Source organism: Agelaius phoeniceus, chromosome 15 (assembly GCF_051311805.1).
Source record: "Agelaius phoeniceus isolate bAgePho1 chromosome 15, bAgePho1.hap1, whole genome shotgun sequence".
Lineage (NCBI taxonomy): Eukaryota > Metazoa > Chordata > Aves > Passeriformes > Icteridae > Agelaius > Agelaius phoeniceus.
The window spans coordinates 8,331,652-8,354,748 of NC_135279.1; the positions used below are offsets into that span (position 1 = coordinate 8,331,652).

The 23,097-nt window shown below is 41.7% G+C and overlaps 1 protein-coding gene across 1 annotated transcript in view; it reads right to left on the reverse strand.

Annotated features, from left to right (window-relative positions):
* Positions 1 to 1,637: 1,637 nt before the first annotated feature.
* LOC129126821 (testican-1) overlaps positions 1,638 to 23,097 on the reverse strand; it is a 186,985-nt gene continuing 165,525 nt past the window's right edge. Inside the window, exons 7-11 of the mRNA XM_054643025.2 lie at positions 19,817 to 19,933; positions 13,006 to 13,227; positions 12,367 to 12,429; positions 7,203 to 7,340; positions 1,638 to 6,224 (exon numbers count right to left, since the gene is read on the reverse strand). Of these exons, the coding sequence (XP_054499000.2) occupies positions 6,034 to 6,224; positions 7,203 to 7,340; positions 12,367 to 12,429; positions 13,006 to 13,227; positions 19,817 to 19,933 (731 nt within the window). The 3' untranslated portion in view covers positions 1,638 to 6,033. The remainder of the gene's footprint in view (positions 6,225 to 7,202; positions 7,341 to 12,366; positions 12,430 to 13,005; positions 13,228 to 19,816; positions 19,934 to 23,097) is intronic.

Here is a 23,097-nt window from a genome sequence, read left to right on the forward strand (position 1 = left end):
GTTGGATGAACTCTACTGTCCTCCAGGTAAGAGTTGTCCTTGCCAACATTTTACCTTGAACCCTAAATGACCTTTTTGTGGCTGGAGCAACATTCCAGCCACAGTCTTCAGTATCAGTGGGGAAGCAAAGGATGTATCTTCTAGGAGGGAGTTCATGGAAATTAGTCCAGGATTCTCCTCTGAAAATGGAGGACAGAGTCATGGAGAAGCTAAATATAAATCACTGCAGCTTATCAGGACATGACAGGTGGCATATAATAATCTACTTTTTAGTAGATTTTAATGTATGAAACCAAAGTACAGCATTAAGCCCAGCACAAGTTGTTACAGGAGAGAGGAGCAAAGCAGGGGTGATAAAACCCAGGCTGAACCTTATATGAGGTGTAGAAGGAATTCCCAAAGTGGATATCCCAAAATTCCAGTGGATATCCCATGCCCAGGGGGGTCTAAAGACATATTTACATACATATATAAATAATGCATGTATTGTGTATCTATTTATACACACATTTGTAATTAGAAGGGAGTGGTGTGTCTGTGTACAGTGCATGTGTAATACAAAGCTTGCAAGGTAGCTGTAATTTGAAAGCTAGAAGGAATATTTAAAAAAAAATAGGCTCCAATCATCAACCCTTTCTGACAACTAAAATCTCATTTACAACTCACACACCTCTAAGCTCTGGATTTCTTTTGCTTTGCTCCCAGCACTCAGTGCCACACACAGCATCTGACATCTGGAACAGCTGAGACACTTCAGCACAGAAGATCAAACACTTCAAAGAGTCTCAGAGTGGTTTGGGAAAGGGAAAACCCAGTTGTTCTCAGAGTCAGGTAAGTGATGTACTGCAAGTGATGTGTGGTACCCACAGTAAAAATAAACTCATGAATGCAGGCAGTTGAACTGAAATTTCAGGCAGGTTCTGGTCCTTGATGGCCCAACTCAGCCAATGGTGTAGGGACAGACACATTATCAGTGCATACCTGATGAGATGACAATTGTGCAAATTGGTTTCTCTTTTCACCTGGTACTTTTAATATTCCACATACAGGAAAAAGGTGATGAAATAACATTTTTAAACTCTGTAATTAGCACTGCAATAATGCTGGCTGTTTAAATTGGTTAATAATATTAAAGACAAGCTCCTATTTAATTATAGAGACACAAACCCAAGTATTTCTAAATGAGGATGGCTTCTCACCAATTGTATTTAATATAATTTTGCCTTCATTTATCATGTAGATAATGGCTGAGTGTGGCTGTGTTTGTGGAATTGCCCTGGATACCTTCAGAAGAGACAGAAAAATGTGACAATTTGCAATCTAGAGAGGAAATAGAAATGAAAGCTTCCCCCTCTGCCCTTGCTAGTTCCTCAAAAATCAATTTTAATATAATTTGAAAAGTTCTGATTTTGGTACAGTTATTCCATTCCGTTTGGTTTCATTTCTGCTTCTGAAATAGAGGTTTCTGGAGACCTTGCATTAACTCCACAGATTACAGCTGGCATTGAACAGAGGTATAAGTTATGAAGCAAATATAAAGGAGCATCCATTTCCATGTATGATTAAATGCTGACTCAAGGTAGTGCAGTATTTTTGGTCCCCTAAGTTTAATAAAATTCAGGACAGGCAACAAGGAGTCGCAGACAAATTAAAATTTATTGAGACAGACAAAAATGCAACTATTTCAGACTACAGTTAAGCATTTACAGTTAACCAAAGGTAGCAAAATGCTCACATTCCACTTAACTCCTTATGGAAAAAGCATTCAGAATTTACTATGCAGTTCTACTTACTATGATAGTCTACATCCATCTACAGTAGGGACATCGAACTGAAACACGAAATATTTGGATCTCTCCTTACAGATCTACACATTGAACAGTAACAGACATCAACAGCATTGAGAAAAGTATAAAAAGACCAGAACCCACCTACTGTAGAAAGGGCTTTTTGATGTGTAGTAACTGTACAAGGCAGTCTGTGGGTGAAAGGATGGGACACAGGAGGGGCTGCAGAGAAGCCAACAAATGGAGGGAGCGAAGCTCGAGCGACCTGGTCTGGGTCAGGTGCTGACCTTAGATCTACATCAGTTGCTGCTTGAGGGAGAAAAGGCTACAAAACTCCTAATATCAAAATATTCCCATGCCAGAAATGTACACTGAGACTAACAGACTAGGCTGGAGAGGCAAAGAGAAGCATTCACTAACAAACAGTGTTGTTTTAAATATAAACTTTACATCTTCAATATAAACTGTAGAATAAATATTAAATAAACAGTTCAAATGGTTAAAAATAATAGTACAGAATAGCTTAAAAAAAAGGCAAAGTAAATAAAGAGGATTCTTTGTGTTCACAGCAAAGGCCAGTAATGACCCAAAAAAACCCAGCTGTGCTGAAATCTGAACTCAAAATTTTGATTTAACTACACTGGTTAAAAGGAATATAAAGCAATGCCTAACAGTATCTCATAGACTGTAATATGAAAAGAAAATGAGATTAAAAATTGGTTTGTGTTTCTAAAAGAATGGGACAGAACTCTGATTCCATTTGGCTTGTGTCTCTAAAAGAATGGGACAACTCAGATTCCATTTTTCACAATGAGAAAAATTGTGAAAAATGTTTGGAAGGTCAACGACTTGATTCAGATGGGAAGTAAGTCTTGTTTTGTAAAAAAAAAAGGAAAGAGAAAAAAAAAAAATTAAATTAAATTAAGTTGGAAGCAGATGAAATCCTTTACAAAGCATGAAAAATGGAAGGGGCTTGATCTGGAGGAGCACAGGTTCTTGGTAGAATCGCTGGTTTCTTTATCACTATTTCATTAAATAGAAGATTTTCTTAATGCATCTCCCCAAACTGGACACACACACATATGCACACACATATCTGTGCATAAATGCATTTATACAGTCACACAAAGATATACATATGTATAAATAGGCTGCAGGTCCCCAGCACGGCAGGATGCCAGTGGATCACCAAAGGGCTTTGTTAAATATCTTTGCAGGATTTGGGAACTTGCTCTCAAAGCAATCCAGAGTCTGAGCTGCCCTTCCAAGCACGTGTGCCCTGCTCCTGCCTGGCTGGACCCTGGAACTGGGCAGGGCTGCCCTGCCCAGCTGCCCCAGCCCATAAATGGCACATTTCCCACTCTGGCTGGAGCCAGAGGAACACTTGCACGAGTCAAAGAGGTGACAGAACGGTCACCTGCAGAGGGGGGTGTGCCTGGGCCCAGGCCAGCATGCCTAGAACAGTTTGTGTGTGTCTGTGTGTGTTTCTGGGTGCTGGGGATGTGCTACCAGAGGCCACCCAAGCCAGCCAAAGCACCTGACCCTTCACCAGGCTGTGCTGGGCATGGAGCTGTTTCACTGGGGCTGTTTCACCACCCCATGTTTGAGCTGGTGAGTCTGAGAGACAGTAACTGGTTTACAGTTAGATGCAAAGCTTTGATTTATAATTCCAACTCTGATTTGGAAGCATCACACGTGAAAGATCACAGCCAGGAGACCACCAGTGGGTGGTGCTGCCATGTCTGCACATGTAACCTCAAAGATGTTCACATTCCCTTTTAAAGGCTTATTTAACAGCTTTAGTTTAACCATCTTGCATGTTTTACACGGGACACAGCCCCCTGCAGCCTCAGACCTGGTGCTGCCTGCCAGGGCTCAGAGTGCCAGGCTTTGCCCTGGGGAGTGCTGGGCAGGAGAAGGGATTTGCTCTGTGACCTTTGATGGAAGGCACAGCCCAGGATAAACTGTGTTGGCACAGGACTGCCAAAAACCCCCCTAGCTCTGTGTGGAGAATGAGTCCAGCCAGGAGGATCAGCAGAATCTGCTGATTGTGGAGCTCAGACATGGCAGAATGAAATGGCAGCTCTGTGCCTTGGGCAGGTCTTGCACAGGACAGCAGAGCCAGACCCAGAGAGTGTGGGGTTAATTAAGAAAATACCAGAGGAAAACTAGACAGGATGTTTGAGAAGGAACCTACTGACAGTGTTCAATTGCTTCTTACAAAATCATATTTAGGGAGACAGAAATTCTGGGTTATCTGCTCCTCCTGCAAGTTGGCAGGATTTCTGTGGAAGGCAAATAGAAAAAGTGTTCATATGTGTGCGTGTGTCTGTGTGTGTTTGTGTGGTGCAGCTCATGGAAAATGATTATTAAATATATTTTTCTAAAGCTATGGGAAAACCAAAGGGATTTATTTGAGGCAGGGCAGATTGCAGGCCTTTTGCAAATGACTGTGATGGCAGATTTTTGGGAGGATGCAGGGGCGTGAAACAACAAATTCCTCATGGTTTTACACATCCTTCTGCATTAATAATGATTATGTAGGCTTGCTCTTTGTTCTCAGGTCATTGATCTGGATAAATAGGAAATAAAAGAGGAGAAAACAGGAGAGCCCCTGCAGCACATGGTACCTGAAAGGAATTCCACTTCTGATCACATCTGAAAGCAGAGGTCCTGCCCAGAGGGCTGCCAGGCAGGCACTGGCTTTGGAGAGGGCTGAGAGCCAACATCCCCAGGCCAATGTACCTAAAAACTGACTTCTGCCAATCTGTGTGGTATTTTCTAGCTTTCAACTAACTATGTAGACAACCATGTTGTGACTCAATGCTGTCTCCATCTCTATATCCACCATTTACTCAGAAAAAAAATCTAATTAGTTTTTGTTATAAAAACCACATTTTTCATTCTGCAAAATAACTCACTGGCCAACCACAGGCTCTGCTATAATACTTACACTTGCATCCTGATGCAAGAGTGGGGTTAAGGTTCCTCTTACTGCTTCACAAAACAGCAAAACCAATAAAAGATCACCACAGCACATTACTGCATCTGAGAACTGCCATGGGAAAGGACACTGCAAATAATGTAATGTCAATATGCTCTGGTACAAGAGCTTTGAATATATGGGAGGTATTGAGGGAATCACAGATTGGATTTTAATTCTATTCTCTTTTAAGAGTGTGCATTACAAGTGTGCAGCCACACTGAGCCAAGGGGTTTTGCTTTAGAAATATCACCACCTAAAGCTGTTTTTTCAAACAGGTATCTTTACATGAAATAAGGGACAGTTCCTTTTGAGAGCTGCTGTCTTGGGCAGCATTCTGGCTTTGGAAGGAGGGCTGCTCAGTGGAGAACAGACAGAACAGGCAGCTCTGTGCTGTGTGAGTGGGAGCAGGGGCTGCCTGTGTGTTATCAGGGACCCTCCTGGTGCAAATGAGCAGCTGAGGAACAGCTCTGGGGGTGGCTATGGTGCTACAAATTCACCAAATGCTCTCCCCTTAAACACTCTGAAAGGCAGATGGACTCTGTCCCTGCCTCGAGGGATTGGTCCATGGCAGCTGCAGCATCTCTGAAGATCAAGAAGGTCGTGTTCCTTTATCAGATAAAGAGTGTCAGTGAGCTGATGGTGCCCTGGTGGGAGTTTTGCCTTCAGTGTGAGCTGGACTGAACCTGTTGGACTCATTCTCAGAGGATGGAAGGAAGGGGAAGTCCTGCCAGTGGGTTTTCTTCTGGATTTAACCCCTGGTACTGGGCAGCCACTGCCCAAAGAGACTCTTCATGGGACATTATAAATACAGGCTGGAAAATGAGGCACCTGCTTTTCCTGCTTCATGAAAGAAAAACCTTTTTCTCATATGATCCAGGTAACAATTTATGAACACAAATTCTCTGACATGAGAGGGGCTTCTTAGCCTTTGTATTGTTTTTTTTGAGCCCCTTCCAGGATTCTTTCATAGGATGGATTTCATAAGTGGCGCAAATGAAGATTAAGACACAAAATGGTTTTGAAACAAAACTCATTGCCCCTGTGGATAGAACAAAAATCCCCCAAACCAACTGAACAAAAGCTGTATTTCAAACAGTCCTTTGCTGGAAAAAAAAAAGTTTTCATCCAAATTAAATTGGCTATACAAAATTAAACTCAGTAGAGAGGGAATTTTTGTGCCAGGTACTCTCAGATACAATTGCAGAGATATGATGTGAGTTGCAGTATTGTGCAAAACGTGAGTCCTCATCATGATGGGCACTACCATATATAACCAATTTCATCATCCTTATCATCATCTTCATCTTCATCATCTTCATTAGCTGCTCTTACATGAATCTTCAGTTTCCCTTCTTTGTCTTTTTTTGTTGCTTCAGGTTCCTCTTCCAAATCATCCAACAATACAACAGATCCACCACTGCCAAAATCCCCTGAGGTTTCTTGCTCTTCTTCTGAAACAGGTGAGCAGGAAAGGTCATTTCCTCACAGAACACCAAATTCCACATTAATCACTATCCTTGTCATGCAAGCCATTGTCATTTGCAATGTTATTTTTTAAATTAGTTGGTTCAGCTATTCATGAAACAACCTTAAAATTTCAATTTTCATTCTGAACTAGGAAAAATACATATAATCTATAAAGTCTGAAATTTTTTTGCATAAAACGCCCCCTTATGCATTTTCTTCCTTCTAGAGGCTTGACTGCAAAATTCCAGAACATGTGCATGCAGGCCAGAAAATCATCATTCCTTTGTTTTTTCATTCCATCCCTGCTCTGTATACCACACTAAAAATTTTTAAAAAATGGTTTTATTTGAGGGCATAAACCTCACTCTGCAAATACAGTTATTGAACCAAAGATCTGTGATGTTATTCTGGGCATCCTGGACCTTCTAGGTCTCTGTTCCTTCTCAAAAAAGAAAGCTGCACTCAAACCATCCCTGAGGCACTCAGAAGGCCTGTAGGTGACATCTTCCTTGTCTGGGCACAACAGCTAATTGGTGATTTCACTTGCCTACATAATATTGTCCTGTCAGCAATTGTATCTGCCTTGGCTGCTAATGCATACAATTTTACACATTTAGGCCTTCTCTTGTCTGGAAAGTTCCAGTAGATGTGCATTCCAGAGTATACAGAATATATTTAATGACCATGCAGATCAACCCCAGACCCTTAATTTTAATATCACTAACTGCACTTTCCAGGCTGGTAGCAAAAATACCTTAACAGTGGTTATTGCCTGTTAAGTTGTGTTGCACCCCTGCTGTCCAAAGGAGAGCCCCATTTGTGTGTGAACAGGAGAACAGAGGAGCACTTTGAACTATGCTACTCGTGTTTTCCCTCTTGTCATCATCCTCAGAGGTACAGCAAAGGCAGGGTTACTGCAGTGTTAATTCCCCATTGTCTGAGGAAAGCAGATCATTACTCACCACAGCTGACTGTGCCTTGCTTTCTGGAGCCAGCTATCTCATTGCCATACTTATCAACACACCAGCACTGCCCCGTGCTGCCATGGCACTGCGTGGCTTTGTAATAACCCTCGTCATTGCAGCGGGGGATGAAAGCACCTGAATAAAATATAAAGTGTGCTCAGTAATGCAGGCCTCTGCAGGAGCAAACACACACACAGGGAATTAGGAACTTAGCACTTATATACATGAAGATCTTGACAATGTTGGCAAGGAAATGCGTGCGATTATCCGGTGCCTGAAAGAGTGAAGGAATTATTTCTGGTGAACTCTTTTCAGACAGCCTGGTCACAGTGTATAAATGTGTGCTCATATCCAGCACACAGAGGAGGGTGTCACACAGCTCTAGAGAGAGCTTCAGTCTGCCCCTGAATGATTGATATTCCCACTGAGCCTTTTCACATTTAACTCCTGGTTTTAAACTTTTCTTCCCGACTGGATTATTACCCCAACTTCATTAGTTCTGCATTTCCCCTCCTTCAGTGTTTATCACATGAGTCTTTCCACAACACTGTAATTATCCCTGGAAGGTATCTGCCATCTGCTTGCTATTCATACTAATCTCAGGCACATCCCCTGACTTACTGAGAGCTCCCATGTATAAAAGAAGAAATAATGCACAGGCTTTACAGAGAGGGGCAACAGGATCTGAGTCAGTAAGTCTTTGGATTTGAAGCCCAAGTTTTGTCTCACAATAAAACCAATATATTTCAGCCTTGTAGAGTGTGGTTCATTCTGGCTTCTGCAGAGAGGGAAACTCTCAGGAGAAACCTATGTTATTGTTCCCACAGATACAGCAAATGTACTTCAGTATGAAAAGCCCTCTTGTTCTTGGAGATGAGTTAGCTTTATTCCCACTGGAGGTCAGCACATTCATTTTTCCCTTCTTTGTCAATTGCTTCAATTTGAAACATGACATAAACACCCCCTTGCCCCCAAATTTCTTGTCTCAAACGATTTTTGAGAAAGTGTTTTTCTCCTTTGTCAAAGATACCAGTGATTTACTGGTGGTTCAGTAAAGTTTTTTAACTAGTTCCATGTGTAGCATCTATTCAGACAGCACATGTGTCAAAGGGGCCACTTCCACTACATTTCTCACAGGAAAAGATGAATGAGAAGGTGCTGCCCAAATGTCACCAGATTTCCTATATAAAAGACATAAAAGTGGAAGTCAGTCAGTCTCATGCACACAGAGAGTGAATGTGAAATTCACACAAAGTGAATCTGAATATCCAAACTCGTTGCTCTGCAGATCTTGTCTAAAGTTTGAGTGCTGCTATTACAGGTCTGGGAGATGAGAAGAGAAACCTTTGAACACCCACAGAAATCTTTGTATATCACATCAGTTTTGGAGACCACATCCATGAGTGAGAATATTTTAAATAATGTCAAAGCATGGTCTTGTAATAGGTTTGCTAATAAGAATCACCATTATGTACAAATGTAAGCATGCTGGCAACTATCAAAGATTAATTTTCACTATAGTGAAAATAGTTTTAATAACAAATATATGTATTTTCCTTGGCAGGTTTTTGTAAGTTAATAATCAGTGTTTAAAACTTCATTTCACTATCAATTAGGAAAGATATTTTTTTCATATTTATGCTCATGTCCTGCCTCTGATAAGCACTGCAGGTGTTTATCAAACCATACACAGCCTTGGAAAAGTGCTCAGGTGCTGACTGGGAGCTGGTGTAAATCAGCACAGCTGTACCCATGTCACTAGAGGTGCCCTTTTATATCTGATCAACATCTGGCTCCAGGGAAGGATCAAAGGGGGAACCTCAGGGGCATTACAGGGTGAGCACAGAGCAGCTTCTGCATTTTAAACTGCTTCATGCTTTCTCTTTTCCTAGGGCAATGCAACCTTTTCCTTCTTTCAAACAGGCCTTTTTGCATAGTTGCACTGTTTCTTGTAAGGTATGAAAATGTTCCACGCTGCCTATAAAAGCTTTAAAAGATTTAAAAATAAATTGTGGCCCAGGCTCAGAGCCAAGATAACTGTGTGTGAATAGATTCACACTTTGGGTCACAGTGAAGAGTGGAAGGTGCTTTTCCTTCTGCGTGGGAAATTCGTGCCAATTTCTATGTGACACTGGAGCTTTAAATATTTATCTATGCCCACTAATGTCCCAGTATTTGCCAGCCATCAGAGGGAGGATGCAGCATGTCCTCTCTGATGTGTCAGGTGCAGGTCTGGAGAGGATAGAGTGGCTGGGAACAAGTGTTGTACAATGTGATGATTCTCCCTGTGAATTGTACACAAATGTGGACAAATCAGCCTGTCTTTGTTGGAAATGAGCTGGCTACAAGCTCTGCTGTCCTGGAGCATGGCACCCAGACAGGCCATTTGCTGGGTTTGGCATCAGGGAACATCTGGAGCTTTCCTCTCCAGAGGTTCTCGCACAGGCAGTGCTTCCCACAAGCCTGGGCACCACAAAATGTGAGTTCATCCCCACAAACTGCCCCAAGCTACTGAATCCTGCCTCCCCACCTCCCTTTGTCCTGGGAAAGGTTTAGTTATTCCACACAAACTTGAACAGCACTGTTGCATCTGTATCCTCTCTATGGACCCAGACCTAGACCTTTTTTTTTTTTTCATAATTTCCTTATCAATATAACACTCCCCTTCCTTAGAGAAAAGGAGGAGAATAATTATATGCTAAAGATAGAGGTAAAAGCCTGTCAGAATTAAGTACTAGCCAGCACACAGCTCCTGGTATTAGCTATTATATTAGCTGAATCCACAGGGTTGATATAGGAGAAAACAGTGATGGGAGCAGAAATTTATTACTTTAGTGGAGTGGGAGAAGCATTATCAGTCTGCACAGTTGTATGCTCTAAAAGTACAGTCTCTGCAGTTAATTGTACTCCAGATAAATCTGGTAGGAAAAGATGAATAGTGCTGTTTACTTTTTAATTCAGTCTCCTGGGATGCTAGACTTCATTTGAAAGCCTCCAAATTCAACATATCTAATGGCAATGGCTTTGAAGTACTTTGTTGCAACTGTCATGTGTTTTGAAAAATATATAGAGAAGGAAATATCAAAAGTCATCATTTTTATCAATGGATACAAGTTAACAAAAATATTCTTCGTGCTAGTGCCCAGACTGTAAGTGCTGTGCTCTCTATGTCAGGGTCAGAGGAGGAAAGAGAATAATTAAATATTACTTTCTCTGAAAATACTCATCTCTTTTCAACTTTGCCATTGCTACAAGTCACATGTATGTTTGAGCTTCATTTGAATGATTTTTCAGACAGTGAAGAGAAAAGACAATGTTTTCTGCTGTATAAATAGCTCTTATATCAAATTAAAATCTCCATGACAGGTGTCATTATGCAGGAAGACTTTCAGGGTAGATGAAGCAAAGAGTTCCTCTTTATATTATAATTTTCTAGCTTGTGGAACAACCTGTGCCTGACACCTTGATTTGTTGAGCTTCACCACCTTCATTCTTCTTCTATTTTTTTTTTTTTTTATTAATACAGTTGACTAGAAGTTATTTGTGCTGAGGGACCATTCTTACTCCTTTTACTTTGTCATTTTACTCCTGCTATTGTGATCAGATCCCAGGGACATGTGCTACAGCCACCTGCATGTTGAACTACCTGCAACCCAGGCATCATTCTTCCCACACACCAGAACAAACTAATGTTTCAACCTAGGTGACATTTATTGCACGTAGAAAATAACAGCAAAGCATAAAATAAATATGGGATAGTCAAAGCTATCTGTTAAGAACTGGGCTTCTTATTCTTTTAGGTGACTTTGAAAATCATGACACCCATGAGACAGAGAACATTGTGACTTCCTCTGCCACAACATTCCCTTGAACACAAATGCAGAATATTTACTGAATGGAGCACACATATCCCAAGTGATCAATCCTCCCTTTGCTCCCACAGCCAGGAACAGCAGGAGCTGTGACTCTGAAACATCCTAATCTTCACGTGAACTTGCAATGAAAGGATGATGGATCTAAACCACAGTCCCTGTGGCCTTTAGGAATGTTTATTCTTCATTTAAACCAATGAATCCAGGTTGGGATTGTTCACAAGGCACCTGAACCTTGAGCCCAAATGGCAGTGGCATCTGGGAGGGGCAGGATTTTGGCAGAGCTGAGCTTTTGCAGGGTGTGCTGAGTATGGAGCAGCAGCAGGCTGCAGTGTGGGAGGCACCAGCAGCCTGCAGCAGAGCTGTGCACACCCTGGGCTGCAGCTGGGGATGCTCTGGGAGCCTGACATGGTCTCCATGATGGGGCTGACAGCTGAGCTGAGCTCAGCCACTCCTCAAGGGGGAAGTGCAGGGCTTGCATCTGTCCTGCCGTGCCTCAGGGGCTGGGCTCTGTGGGCACAAATGTGCTGGGACACAAGTTTTGGTAAAACACCAGCACACAAACACCAGGCCACACATCACTGGCTGATTTTAGGGTAGGGAATTAGTCACTTGAAATTTTTTCAGTTCAGCAACCTGATTTTTCAGCAATTAATTGGGAAATCCCAGGTGGGGATTTATGTAACCTAATTTTAGATATCCATCAGAGTAAGTCATGAATCAATTCAGGCTCCCAATAGGCATGAGAGAGGGACAGGCATGACCACATCTTACAGCATGAAGCATCCTGCAGGCTGCCTAAAATGAGGTGGTATGAATTCCTGTTTTCATATACAAAGAATATACTGAAACATTTTAAAGAGTGATTAGGCAAAATTGAACCCCAAGGAAAGCCTGCATTGTACCATAACTGGAAGGGAACATGAATGCATTGGCTATGCACCTTCAGTCACCCTTCAAAAATGGGAGCCTTGAGTATCAAGCAGCCTCCCAGTACTTACTGTGACCTGTGAGGGGATGAAGGCAGTATTAAGCTCTGTGCAGACAAGGCTTTGCATTTCTGGAGAGCTGTAAATTAGCTCTGAACCCGTTGCCACGCTGACACCTGTTCTGTGTGTTGCTATCTCATTATTTGTTTAATTTCATAGTGTCAGGCCTACGCTCCGTGCTGCATATTCCTGACTCAAAACATTAGTCTCTAATTGAAAAACCATTACTGCATATAAAGTTACAATAATCACAGAAGCTTTAATTAGTTGAGCAAATGAATAGCAAGTAATCGAACTTACCCAACAGACTCTTCCCTCTACTTAGCTTTTGAATTCTATTCATTTCATTCTGGCAAGGAAGACCTAAAATATAATGTATAAGAATCAGTTTCCAGATGGCACGGGACAGGCTCTGTAATGAGTGGCTTCACTGCTGACATGAAATGTGGGCTACTGTACACCTGGGACTGAGAGAAGCCCATATGCTGGTACTGTACTGCAAAACAAATTTATGTCATTAGCTCCACTAATTAAAAAAAAAAAAAAGCAACACTGTAGTTGAGAGTAGTGTTTGGGGGCCATTTTAATTGTTAAACCATTCTACCTCTCTTTTCACCAAACTGACATCATGCCAGCTCCATGATTTATGACTTGCTAATTGGCTAAATTCTGTGTTAATAAAAGAGTAAATCCTTGAGCTTTCTGTCAGCAATAGAGCTTATTTCTAGACTGTCTGCAGTGACACTTACTACTTTATTTGCTTTAATGATCAAGGGATGTTAATATAGTTCATCTACGACCATAAACATGGTTCCAGAATGCCCTTCACACTGGTGCAAAAGGGCTTTTAACACACCTGCCTGCCAATGAGCAAACTCTACAGGCAGGCCCTGAGACACAGAGAGAGCCAAAGAGCTCCTCTTTGCATGGCCAGCTCACCTCCTGGCTTCTGGAAGCAGTAGCACCACTCGTTGTTGGAAAGCTTCCCATCCTTGAAGGAGTCACAGGAGTTGAAGAGAGGTTTGACACACGGCTCGTACTTATCCAAGTAAATGGCACTGATCTCCGAGGGGTCCAGCAGCAGGTCATAGTTCATGTCAAGCTTGTTGAACATCCAGCCTAAGGAATCCTTACAGATTGGTAGGATGCTGGTGTCAAATCCTGTAAGAAGACAGGCAAATATTCTCCAGCTGAACCCCGGCATGCCCCCAGCACAGGAGCCACTCTAAGGTGGAGCCCTGCCAACTTTTGTTTTTGTGGCTGGACTCTGAACACTGAGCTGACTTGCCCAAAGCAGAACAAAATCCTAAGACTCTACTGACTGTGTAAGGCTTAAACCCAAGCACAGCTACAAACCAGAGCACTACTCACACTCTGTGGGAGCTGTGGGGTAAAGAGGGCTGAGCTTCAGAACTGGTTTCTGTAATTTAAAGTTATCTCTACTCAAAAAATTCTTGCTTTTTTGGTTCCTTCAGTCCTCAGTCCAAGTGTCTTGGCCTGGTTCCAGGAAACTGAAATGTGATGAGAAAAGGCTGCATCCACCATATTTTCAAACTAGACTGTATCTGAATGCAATTTAAATCCTGTTTCCCAGACTCATTTCTAGTTGTCTGATCACATTCTTTCCTGCTGCGCTCTCACCTTCTACCTCTCATCCTTGCTTTTCACTTTTCAAAGGCCTGTCTGTGGTTTGTGACAACAAACTGCTTTGATCTGGACTGTGAGCTGTCTGGGGGAGAGAAGAGGTGAAGTGTCTCTGTTCCTCACATCGCTCTGAGGGAGGGCACAGCCTCAGCTGGAGCTGCCCATGCTCTTGTATGCTGTACCAGCACCTTCCTGCAGCAACACAGGGCTCTGCTTCTCCAGCGCTTTGGAAACCATCACCATCATTCATATTAACAGCCCAGATTCTTCAAAGACTGCTGCAGCAGCAGTGGTTATCACAGAAAACCCAAGTCATGCATATAGATACCCACTGTGTATATGAGAGACACGTTCCAGTATCCTGCAGTCTCCAGAATAACAGTGGGGTGGGGCACTATAAATCCACACTGGCATGGTATTTTTTCAATGCTCAAACTAAATTCCAAGTTATCTACAATGTAAGGAAGTATATTTGTAATACAGAGATAATAAATCTGATAACAAGGGTATTGGTTTCAACCAGGACTCAGAAACATGAAATCCACTGGTTGGGGATTTGCAGGGACAGAGGGCTCCTGACACCCTGGGCCCCTGGTGCTCACACTGCTCCAGCTGGGAGCAATAACCTGCCTGTGCACTCTCACTCTGCTTTGGGCCTGAGAAGAGAAGCCTGATGAGCTTTTTCCTTCAGCTGCAACTTTCACTGAAAGAGGCTAAGCTTAGCTTTGTTTGCTGTACGTGTTCCTTTCAGGATGCTGCTTTGTTGAAGTGAAGCTGAGATGTTGCTGGAATCATGCTGACAGTTTGCCCAAACTCTGCACCCTACTCGCTATTTTAGGCATGAATCCAAAGGAGAGCAGGGCTTTTTGCTGGAAGCTGTGGTTTTTGTATGCAGCTGTGGCTAGAGGTTGTCAGTGACACAGAGGGACAATCAGAAGGGTCTACTAATGGGAAGGTTTGTGTCATTCATAATACATGTTTCTCTAAAGAAGGAAGAAGGTAAAGCCATTTCCTCAGGGCTAGAGCAGCTCAGAAAGGGAAGAGAGAAATCATGCTGAACATTTCATCACATTTTTATGCTGTTATCTCCCATAACATTATCTAATCATGTTTGAGCACAGTGAAAAAGAACAAGGCTGTGTGAATAGATGTAGGAGGGAGCTCCTTGCCTTGCTGAAGCAATTAGAAATATTGACTTAAATAATTGAAGTCATCTAAAGAAGGCAAGCAGGACTTGGTCACTCTGCAATCTTTTGTCAAGTGAAAGGATTTAAGATTCCTCACCTTTGCCTTTACAAAGCAACAGGAGCAGGACACCCAGTCCTGCCCTGTGCAGGTGTTTGGTGCCAGATTCCCCCACACAGGGCAGGTTAAAAGTAGTCAAACAGGCAGGGGTAGATCATTCCAGCAGGGTGGAGCTGGGATCAGCTCCAGCTATCCCAGTTTACCAGTTTTCAGGAGAAAAAGAGCTAGTTTCCAATGTCTGCTCTTTTTCTGCACAGATGCTCTCTCTGACAATGGATTTTACATGTGGTGGTGGCACTTACTGCTGCAAAGGATGAGTAACTGCAAGGTGTGCTGTGTCATCAGTTGAGTATGGTACGTGTTGCTCAGCCCTAATAGTCCCTAAAGGCATCTCTTAACTGGCAGGGACCAAAGCAGGGAGATCTGGCATGAACTTGCCCCTGACAGTGCCTATAGATTATTTCTGAGTCTTGTTGTCCTCCCTGTTGGGAAATCTCCACCTGTGTGTGCAATGGGGATGCACCACCAGCCTGCCCTCAGCACAGATCTGTCTGAGCAAATCACCAGCAGTGACTGCAGTGAGCACAGAGCTGCTCTGTGACACACCATCAGGGCTGGATGGGGATACAGCTGGGAAAGGTCACTCAAGAAGACAGTTAATGACATTAATTGAAGAGGTTTTGATTATCATTTCTTATAAACAGGGGAGCTTTCACTGCTGTTACCTGAGCTCCAGATTAGATTTATTAAGAGGCTGGTTTACTAAACAATGCTAGATTATCAGACAATGTGGCCTGATAATATGTGGAAGTCCTGAAATATTGAAGTGGTAGGTGTGACAGAAAGTCCTTAGCTAGATGGTCATTATCAGTGGAAAGTTAATTCTTTATTGTCCCCCAGTATGTTGTTGAAGGTAAATAGCAGCTCCACTTCATATTGTCTCCTGATAAAAGGTGCTGCCCATAAATTGCCTCTGCAGCCCAAACCCAACAGCCCTCGATGCTCTCAGCACCAGCACCAGGAGTGAAAGCCAAATGTCCCCTAAATGTTCAACACAGGCTCTGATTCATGGCATAACCAGGGCAGCTGATGGAAAATGGCTTTTGGAGCTCACTTACCTTCCCTGGGAGGTCACTGTGTTCCCACTGTGTCTGGTAAGGCCAAGTGATACTGACTGAATTAACTTCTTTTTAGACTCTTTTGATATACTTATCTATAAATATGAAGCAATTTTCTGGATGAAATAAACCACATACTATAATTCTGTGAAGAATTCAGTGCTTGGTTAACAGGCTGGATTTCCAGCACAACAGCCCCAGAATAAGCAACTTCTGTGAGAACTCTTCTGCATTTTCTGCTCATCAGCTCAGTGCTGCAGTGCCTTTGGTGAGAAGCAGGAGGATGGTGCAGGCTCCACATCCCTCTTGGCTCCTTGGCAGAGGCTGCCCACACAGATGCCAATTAATGCCAGCTGAGGTGGTGGCTGCTCTCATTTGGACACCTGCTCACAAGGACCTGGACTAAGACCATCTTGTTCCTCTTTTCAACTGACAGCTGTTCAGCATCCTGACAACTTTCATTCACTACAGAGCTGGAAGGAAATCAAGCTGGTGACCTACATGTAAAAGTCTCTCATCCTATGAACACATAAAATGCTCCACCTCCTCTGAATGAAAATGGAATTAAATTTAAAAAAGTCTTTAGGTGAAAATCTTTATTAAAAATAAACACACCTTCTGGCATGAAAGACTTATTTTCCCCCTTCAAGAGTTGACTTACATGAGCCATTTTTATTTTATTAAAGTATGCTACAATTAAATTAACAGGGGTATAATTAACCTAATTTCCCCCATCGCTTAAAATAAAAGAAGGAGAAGAAATGTTCCCCAGAAAAAAATCCTTTATATTGCATAGACCTCTAGTAAAAGAAAAACAACACCCACTTCAACCAGGGAGACTATCTGGATACAATATGGGGATGTTATGAATTATCAACAGGCTCAAGAGCAATTTGAATCTGATCTTGCTACCTAATTAGTTTTATTATTTCCCTATGTCAAAACATGTCCCTGAGTTTCTTACATCATTTATTGAGGAGATTTTAATTGCACAAAGCCTTCAGAAGACAAAGTACCTGGCCCACAGTGCTTTGCTGGGATCAGAGCTCAGGGAAGGAAGGTTTGAAATCTAAACACAATGATCTTCCTCCTCCTTTTCCTTTCAAGAGAGTTACAAAGAAAATAAAAAGGAGTGTACTTTTTTTTTCCTTTACCTGGGGGTGAACATAATACACTCAAAATGCTTATTTACACTCACACTAACATCTTGAAAAATTAATGTAGCACAGAGAAATCTCTGCTGGAAAACCTTCTCTGGACAGCTGATGTGTCCGAGGCATTGGAGTCATGGCATCCCACCATCTGCTCCTGCTGCCACGGGGGCACACCCAAAATGGATTATTTGAGGAGGTTCATGCCTTTTCAAACCCTGCAGGCACAACCAAACCAGCTCAGTTTAATGAAGTGAAGTGTGTGGTGAGGAGGGCAACACAGGCTGAGCCATAAAAAAGGGCAATGTGTACATCAGAGTGTGGGTGTCCTGTTTGCCAGGATTCACAAACATCCTTTTCCACAGCTTGGGTATGTGAACTTTGCTTTGAATTCTGAGTTTAAGGTGTCTTTCATTTTTACAAATGTTTGAAGTTGGAGAGAGCCAAATACTGCTGTCCTCACCCTGTGTGTATTTTCAGTGCCACCAGGGAGAATGTGAGCTGCAGAATTTGGCACATGCAGATTGATTCATGAATTCTGTTGCAAAGCCTCAAAAAGAAAAACAAGCCCAAGTTTTGTGGCATTCAAAAATGGCTTAGGCATCTAAACTCATAAAGTTTCTTTCTTCTTTTTTTTTAATTGATATAGAAGAAAATAAGAAAATGTAGAAAATGTGCCAAACTAAGTCAACAGTCTAAAAACGAACATTGTTGAGAGCAAGTGTTTAAAATCATCAGTCAGCCTTTCAAATAAAAGCTGCCAGGAATCAAACTAAACTAAAAAGAGATAACAGCTCCTCTGTGAATCAGAGCAAACACTGCAGAATTACCAGGAATGTTTTTCTCACTGAAATTGCTTAAGGAAAAAACCCCAAAAAACAACTACTCAACACCTTTAGGATTTGGTCTCTGGCAAGGTCACCATGAGGATGTCACGAATCATCTGCATGAAAACATCCTTTTGACAATCTGATAAAATGAGATTTCCTATGATTCTGGGCCTAAAGGACTTCAAATAAAGTTTAAAGCCTCTAAGGCTTTCTGTCATGGGGTTTGAAATGAATTCACATCTGGAAGCCATGATTAGCTGTACATCCAGTTGCTTTTTGCACTGTGCTTCGGATCCTCTGCATGAGAATATCTTTTTTTGGAGCACTGTTTCAGAAATAAGTAAGACATACAATTTTAAAGACTCTGACTTTGTAGTAAATACTGTGCAAAATAAGGGACACATGAAAAAAGATGATTTACACAGAACATGACTTGTTTCACCAAAGAGTTTTAAGATGTGTGGTGGAATTACTGGGTTTGTCTGTAGTTTTGAGCAATACTGCTCATGGTATATTCTCTTTAGGAAGAGCTAATCTGCTGCTACCCCAGCTCAGATGTAGCAAAAAATCGGGGCTGTGGAGACCTGGACCAACACAAAATGCTCACCCTGATGTGCTGGGTCTGCTCTAGTGCCCCTGTAGTCTCTGCAGTGTCACTCTACAGGGACACCAGGTGAAAAGAGCCATAAAAGCAGCAGCTGCTGGGCCCTTCCAGTTCTGGGTTTGGACCCTGGCTTTAGAGAGCTCACCCCAGAGAATCAGTGAAGTGAGGCACACACCTAGATAAAACTTGTGCATCCTGCTTTGCAGCCCAAGGGCCCATGTGTCTTGGGACACTCTTTAAAAGAATTAATGAGTCCTTACAGAAAGTGAATTTGCATCTGCTCTCTGATGAGCATGACCTCTTTTAATGCTGTTATCTGAATCCTTCCCCTCCCTGGTGGCTAAATGACATCAAAATCAGTCATGTTGGCTTAACCCACAGAGAGTAAATGTCCTCTAGACTGTTCATCTTCTTCCTTTCTTAAAAAAAAAAATGCATCAAAGGAGGCAAAGATGGTGTTATTAAATACCTAGGGCACAATGGGCTCCAGCTTTCTCCACCATTTAACTCTTCTAGCTACATGGCTCAGATGTGGATGTTTTGATTATTCTTTCCCTTACATAAACTGTTAGCAGAAAATTTCAAAGTAAAATGTGAGTTTTTTCCAGCATTGGCATAATGTTCCCTATGCTTGTATGCCATATTTTCACCTTATGCCACTGACATTGTGTTAGAAAATGCTTGGTCATAAAACTGGTGGTTAAGCAGAGACCAGAGTCCAACCCCAAGAAATGATTTGGATGCAGCCACGTTGAATTGGAGGATGATGGAATTTAACAGTACAGACACAAACTACACCATAATAATTAACCCCAGCTCTTGAGAGAACTCCCTGAGCAGTTGCAGTTCCTCGTACAGGGGTGTTCTCCATGGCCTTCAGACATTTATTTGCCTGATTAACTTGTGAAGGTCTCTCTGTCTCTGACTGCCAGTTTCTAGAGCAGAGAGAGAGGACAGAAGGACTGCATCTCCTTCAGAAAACAGCATTTATTTGCAGGACAAGGTCTCAGGTACCTGTTTATTCACTGGCACCTGCCTGACAGGATGCCAGTGAATAAGCAGGTGGTGCTTGCAGCACCACCAGCAATGCTCAGTTCAATTCTCTCAGGCTGGGAAGCTGCTACAACCCCCAGTGTTGAAGGGGAAAGGGTTCCTTACTGCCTTGTGCTGTCTCCGAGCTCGTGGGTTTGATGACACGATTGGCATCCTCGTGCAGGGCTCCAAACCAGTCCTTCAGCCTCGAGGCCAGACTCCTCAGCTCCTTGTCTGTGCAAGCTAGGAGAGAACAAAGCAGCAGGCTGAGCCAGGGCCACCAGGGAAAAGCCTCTCCCCAGAGAGTCCATTAGAAAAATTGTGTTTATGGTTGTAAAGTTCTCCTCATTAAGAGCTCTGAAGGAAAAAGAGAAGGTCAGGGAAAAGGATGCAAGATAAAAAGAAAATGTAAGTCATGATGAATTTTAAGTTGTACTCAAGTACTTCCTTGGAAGCTGACACGAGTGGTGATGGGAGAAGTGCCATACAAAGCTCCCTGCCAGTTGGCAATTAGAGCTATGTGACTATTTAACTTAAATGTTTTCACCTTTTAGCATTTCAGAGAAAAATATCAGTCAAACAGATGGGGAGGAGGGACATCCTTGCCTAGACATGCTACTCGAAAAAGATGCAAGGGATAATTTATAACCACATTTGGCTTTGTATAAGGCTATTATCACAGTAATAGAAAATATATATACTTATTTATATACAGAAAAAATTGTCATGTTGCTCTAGTTCTACTGCAAGTGAGACTCTACCACCTCTGAAGGTTGTCAATTCCATTTTGTTATCTTGGTAAAACATTTATTTTCTTATAAATTTTACTGAGAAGTATATAATTTTCCCAGAAATTTCTGCCAAGAGATTAATGTTCAGCTGAAGCAAATATTTTTAGGGAAGAAAGCTGCATTACCCATGAGTTTCTGTCAAAAAAATATTCTTATTTCTGTATCATGTTTAGTGCTTAAAATTGACACGCTCAGGCAATTTTATTATTCCTACTGTGCACTCATTCTACATTTTAAATGACATTTCTTGAAATACAGAGCAAGACTTTATGCCATAGAGGCAGACATCCTTCACAGTCACAATAAGTCTTCTCCATCTCACTGCACATTATAATATCCCTCCTTCCACCTTATTGAAGAAAATTGAGTTCCACAGCTCTCCCAAGTTTAACTCACTGCTCCAATGACAAGGAACTTGCTGATATGTCACAGCTGTTCTGAGGATTTGTTTGTTCTCACACTTTAGTTTGGGACAGGAATAACTCTGAAGTTGAAAATAGAAATTATAGTCTTTCCTAAATTTCAGGGGAAGAAAAAGAAAGATTTCCCCATTTTTTTTTTCTCTGTAACACTGAAAGGGTTTGATAAATTTTCCTATGAAAGATAAAGATATGAAGATCAATATCCCTCTAAAGTTGAGTACAGGTAAGGAAAAATCAGGTGTTAAACAAAAAAATCCCATCAATGTAAAATAAATGGAAGACAACACAATACTAATTGTAAGTGGCCTACCTTGCTGAAAAAGCTACCACTTTATTTTCTCACTTGAATTAACATTACATTTTACTCATAGTAAACTATCTTATCTTTCCAAGTTGGGTGAAAAAAAAGAGGATTAATTCATCCAAGAAATGAATAATATAGTTTTATTGTGCAAACCTGATGCTTATTAAATAATCATGGTGGCACATGGAGGCCAAGGCTGGAACTCTGGACTACAAACATCCATTCTTGTGCCTTCTGGACAGGTACACTGAGCTCCACAGACAGTCAAGGCCCAGGAAAAAGAAATAATAATAAAGAAAATAATTTCTAGAGCCATTTTCCTGATTCAGATCTGTGTGCTTCCAAACACAAAGCCAACCCCAGACACCACAGCAACCCAAATTAAGCCAAATGCTTTGGGGGACCCTGGATTTGCTCCCAAACTCCCCCTGCATGGAGGGCAGGAACAAGGAGCCCACACCCCCTGTCCCCAGCCTCAGCCCCCTGCAGGATGCCCTCCCCAGGGCCAAATAAAGTCTCCAAAATAAATCTCACAAAGTGGTCATTTGGTGTAAACTGCATTGACTGGGATAATTGGGATCCATGCTTTTAAACTGCAATACAAACCAGGATTGAATGCACAGCATAGGTGGGACAGAAGTAATTAATGAATGGTAAACAGAAGTAATTAATGGCAAATCAGACTTGGAACAACTTGTCTCTATAATTGAGCCAATCAAACATGTCAGGGTCTGTAAAATGCCATTTCTAATGAAGCCATTACAGTTTTTTCATGTTTGTAACTTCAGCCATGTTGAGAAACAGCTTTTTTGAGGGCAGTGTTTGAGAGTGAACCCTGGGTGAATTTATTGCTTTTGTTTTGCTGACCACAAACCCTGCAGTTTTCCTTTGGAATCTGATCTGAGGCATGATTGACAGCAAGCCCAGAACTGGAGTTTTCTGCATTCTGGATAAATTTTCTGAGAAGAAATGAGATATTCCTTGAGTGTGCTGCTTAAGGATGATTCCACAGTGAGTATGAGGTTGAGGTTCTCTCTTAGGACTGCAGTCTTTCTTCACTGGAATAAATACTGTTTCATGAGTCAAACAGGAGCCAACTTTGCTATTAATATGGAGTGAATAATAAATTTCTGGACAAGACTTCAAAAATTTAATGCAAAGTTCAGTTAAATTTCTATTCAAGTATTTAATGCCCTCAATCTTACTTTCTCCTGCACATTAAAATAGAGGAAGCATCCTTTTATTTTACATTTCTTGCATTAAATTTTATTTTAATGCCTGGTTAAAAATATCCTGCCTTTCTACCCAATGGAACTGCATTCCATTTTTATTTATTTCATTTGAATTTCATTTCATATTCATTTATTTTGTTATCAGAGGCATATAATAATTTTGTATTTTTTTTGTTTGGGGCACATTTGGGACGGGAATTTCATACAAACAAAATCAATGCTCTGGCATCTAGGAACCAGAGCATTCAATGTTTTATTTCTGGTGGTAGGGCCCATTAGTTATATATCAAACAATTAGCTTGGAGGAGCCCCTCATCTGAGATCCTTACATATAAATTTACATTAGTAGAAGTTATAAAGCATTTTTAAGAACCCTCTTCATGAAAAATGCAGTGCAAATGTATCTCTTCACTATTTATAGAAGTTTCAAGTCCCATTTCTCAGATAAGAAGAACAGGGCTGTAGGAGGAATGGATGTGATAATGGGTCTCTTGCTATTTGAAGATTTATAAGGAGAGAACACCGGGGTTGCAAACAATATGGATATTGGCATGACTAGAAGCACTGATTTAAAAATCCAGGCTGAAGAGAATCACCAAGGGAGGAGACTCTCCACAGCCCCTCTCTCACAGCTGGAATCTGTCCAGTCAACTGCCAA